The sequence below is a fragment of the Aplysia californica genome, unplaced genomic scaffold (assembly GCF_000002075.1).
Source record: "Aplysia californica isolate F4 #8 unplaced genomic scaffold, AplCal3.0 scaffold00073, whole genome shotgun sequence".
NCBI classification, from domain to species: domain Eukaryota; kingdom Metazoa; phylum Mollusca; class Gastropoda; order Aplysiida; family Aplysiidae; genus Aplysia; species Aplysia californica.
The window spans coordinates 815,446-818,136 of record NW_004797343.1 but is presented as its reverse complement, the minus strand read 5'-3'; the positions used below and the strand labels follow the sequence as shown (position 1 = coordinate 818,136).

The window sequence follows — 2,691 nt, the reverse complement described above, 5'->3', positions numbered from 1 at the left end:
TCTAAAAATCTCTAGACTAGCTCTTGAAAATTGAAATAGATATAGACCCAAAAATTTGCTCCTATGTGTGTGTGTGTGTGTGTGTGTGTGTGTGTGTGTGTGTGTGTGTGTGTGTGTGTGTGTGTGTGTGTGTGTGTGTGTGTGTGCGTTTGTTTTTCGGGCTTTATTTCAGCCTTTATTCAGTAACAGTTCAAAGTATACAAAAATAGAAACACAGGATCCTTTCACTCCAGAGCTCATGAGTCGTTCCTCTCTTTCAGTTTCACTCATCCATTCAATTCCTGTGTTCTCTCCCGCAATTCATCCCCGTCCGCATGACTTTCACACCCCACCCCCTCCCTCCAGGCACACACAAAGAAAATCTCACTCATTCCCTTGCACCCTGCGAACCATGGACAATAATATAGGCAAGATAAAACGGATAAAACACTGCCTTAGTGCCCTTAACCACATTCCTTTCGTTCGTGAGCTGTGGGCCAGGCCGGGAGGGGGGGGGGGGTCGGTGTCGTCGTCTTGTAGTAGTAGTTGCTGTCGCCTGTGGACACGCTCGTACATTCTTCATTTCACCCACTCTTTCACTCACACTGTCTCTCCATCCACAGCTAAGCTCGTCATACATTCAAAAGTTGCCCACTGATCATGTTTAGTTAGTGTGTGTATAAGTTTGTGTGTGTACACATGTGCATGATGGTGGTGGGTGAGCCGTGGGTGTTACTGAAGGGTGTATGTAGGCAGGCTTGCCATGCGGTGTTCCTTCACAGACCAGAGGCAGAATGAAAGTTGGCGCCGAACTCTCGCAATAAATAGGCAAAAAATCATGAGACCGGAAGCCGGAAACCGTTCGGAGAAATAAAGATCGACACTATTTCTCCGAACGTTCGGAGAAATAGTCACTTCGTAATATTCGATAATACAGTAGTCTCCGCCTAAGATCCCACCGCTTACAATCCCGGTTCGCTTAAGATCCCGCTGTTTTAAGAAAACAGAATTTTTACTATACAAAAGTCACCCCTAAGATCCTGCTCTGATTCACTCTGAAGGTCTACATTCGGCTAAGATCCCGCATTTCAGATCATAATTTGCAGAAAAAACCCCGGGCGGAACAGCCGATCAACCAAGAGTGAAAAGTTGAGATCAATAAACTGTCCGTTGCGTCAAAGATCAGCCACTATCGTGAATGTGATCACATACACGTTGTAAAACTCGATGAAGTGATACAATGTTTGCCCCAGACGGGATCACACCGGGGTGTGAACTGACCGACACGTTTGTTTTCCCCGAACATCTCACTCACACCTGAGCTATCCCCCTAAACTTACATCACTCGCTGGGTGGGTAGGGCCTACACGTTCGCTCCTGGCGGGATCACATTGAACCGTGACCTCTTCCCTGACCATTGGAGAAGTTGTTTCTACTCCCGAATTTGCGAGACAGACTGAATTTTAATTGGTGTGTTCACAACGTAATAGTGTGTACGACAAAAGCGGTTGGGGGAGATGGAAAGCTATACATTTTCGACAGGTAAGGGGAAGGGGAGGGGCAACTTGATAAGCGTAGATCTTGAGCCTCATGATAGGATAATAAGTGAAAATGGCACGCCTCATCCCACTATGCCCTGTGATAGGTCATCAAGGTTAACCACTCTTTGCTCGCCATACGTCATAAACCCACCAAGCGGTCACGTCAGTTCATTTTAGAGTGGAGGGAGACCATTTTACCGATTGTAAGCCTTAACATGGGTCACCATAGATTCTTCCCTGGGTTCGTCGTTTAAGATCCCGGTTCGCCTAAGATCCCGCTTTTCCTTGCTCCCGAGCACCGGGATCTTAGGCGGAGACTACTGTATAATACAATAAACTTTAAAAGACATAACAACATAAGTAAGTCAATATAAGATCTAGATCTATATAGATCTATATCTAGATCTAGATCTAGACTAAATCTAGATTCTAGATCTAGAATCTAAATCTAGAGCTAGAATTATAATAATATATATAAAAAATCTAGATATAGAAATCCAGATCTATCTAGATCTAGATCTAGATCTAAATATCTAGATTCTAGCTAGATCAGGGCCTATACTATAATATAGAGTCTAGATAAAGCAAAGATAAACTTGTACTAGATTCTATATCTGGCAAAGCACCAGATTCAGTAACTCTCAGGACGTAATAAAGTAAGATTTTAAAAAAGCGGAAGCGAGCGACCACCCCATCAAACACAATAAAGAAGAGGCCTAACCCTACTAACTTAACTAACTAGGCTAACCCCAAACCCTAACCTAACCCGTACCCTAACCCTACCCCTAGATTTCTAGATCTACCCCTACCCCTAGCCCTCAATTCTTCTCTGTCTCATAGTGGTCGCTCGTTACGGAAGTCCTCCCAAAAATGCAGATCTAGCTTACTTTATTATTTAAGACCGGATTCGTATCCTTCGTCCTGCAGGTATTGTTGTGAGACATTTTTCAGCTGGGGTAGGTTCACAGCAAGCGTCCCAAACAACGGAAGTTAAAAAAAAACAACCTTACCTCTGTTCACAAAAGAGCTACATTACAAACGTATACAATAGGTTTCAGAATATTATTGTTATTAATTACTATTAGATTAGGTCCTACTGATACATTTGTACATGCACATATTGTGCTGTTGCATGTTTAATAATAATAATAATAATAATAATAGTAACAAT

General features: G+C 42.9%; 1 protein-coding gene across 1 annotated transcript in view; it reads right to left on the bottom strand.

Annotated features, from left to right (window-relative positions):
* Window positions 1-2,494, bottom strand: part of LOC101858092 (RING finger protein 32) — an 18,408-nt gene extending 15,914 nt beyond the window's left edge. The window contains exon 1 of the mRNA XM_005093962.3: window positions 2,408-2,494. Within this exon, the coding sequence (XP_005094019.1) occupies window positions 2,408-2,464 (57 nt within the window). The 5' untranslated portion in view covers window positions 2,465-2,494. The remainder of the gene's footprint in view (window positions 1-2,407) is intronic.
* Between the last annotated feature and the right edge of the window lie 197 nt (window positions 2,495-2,691).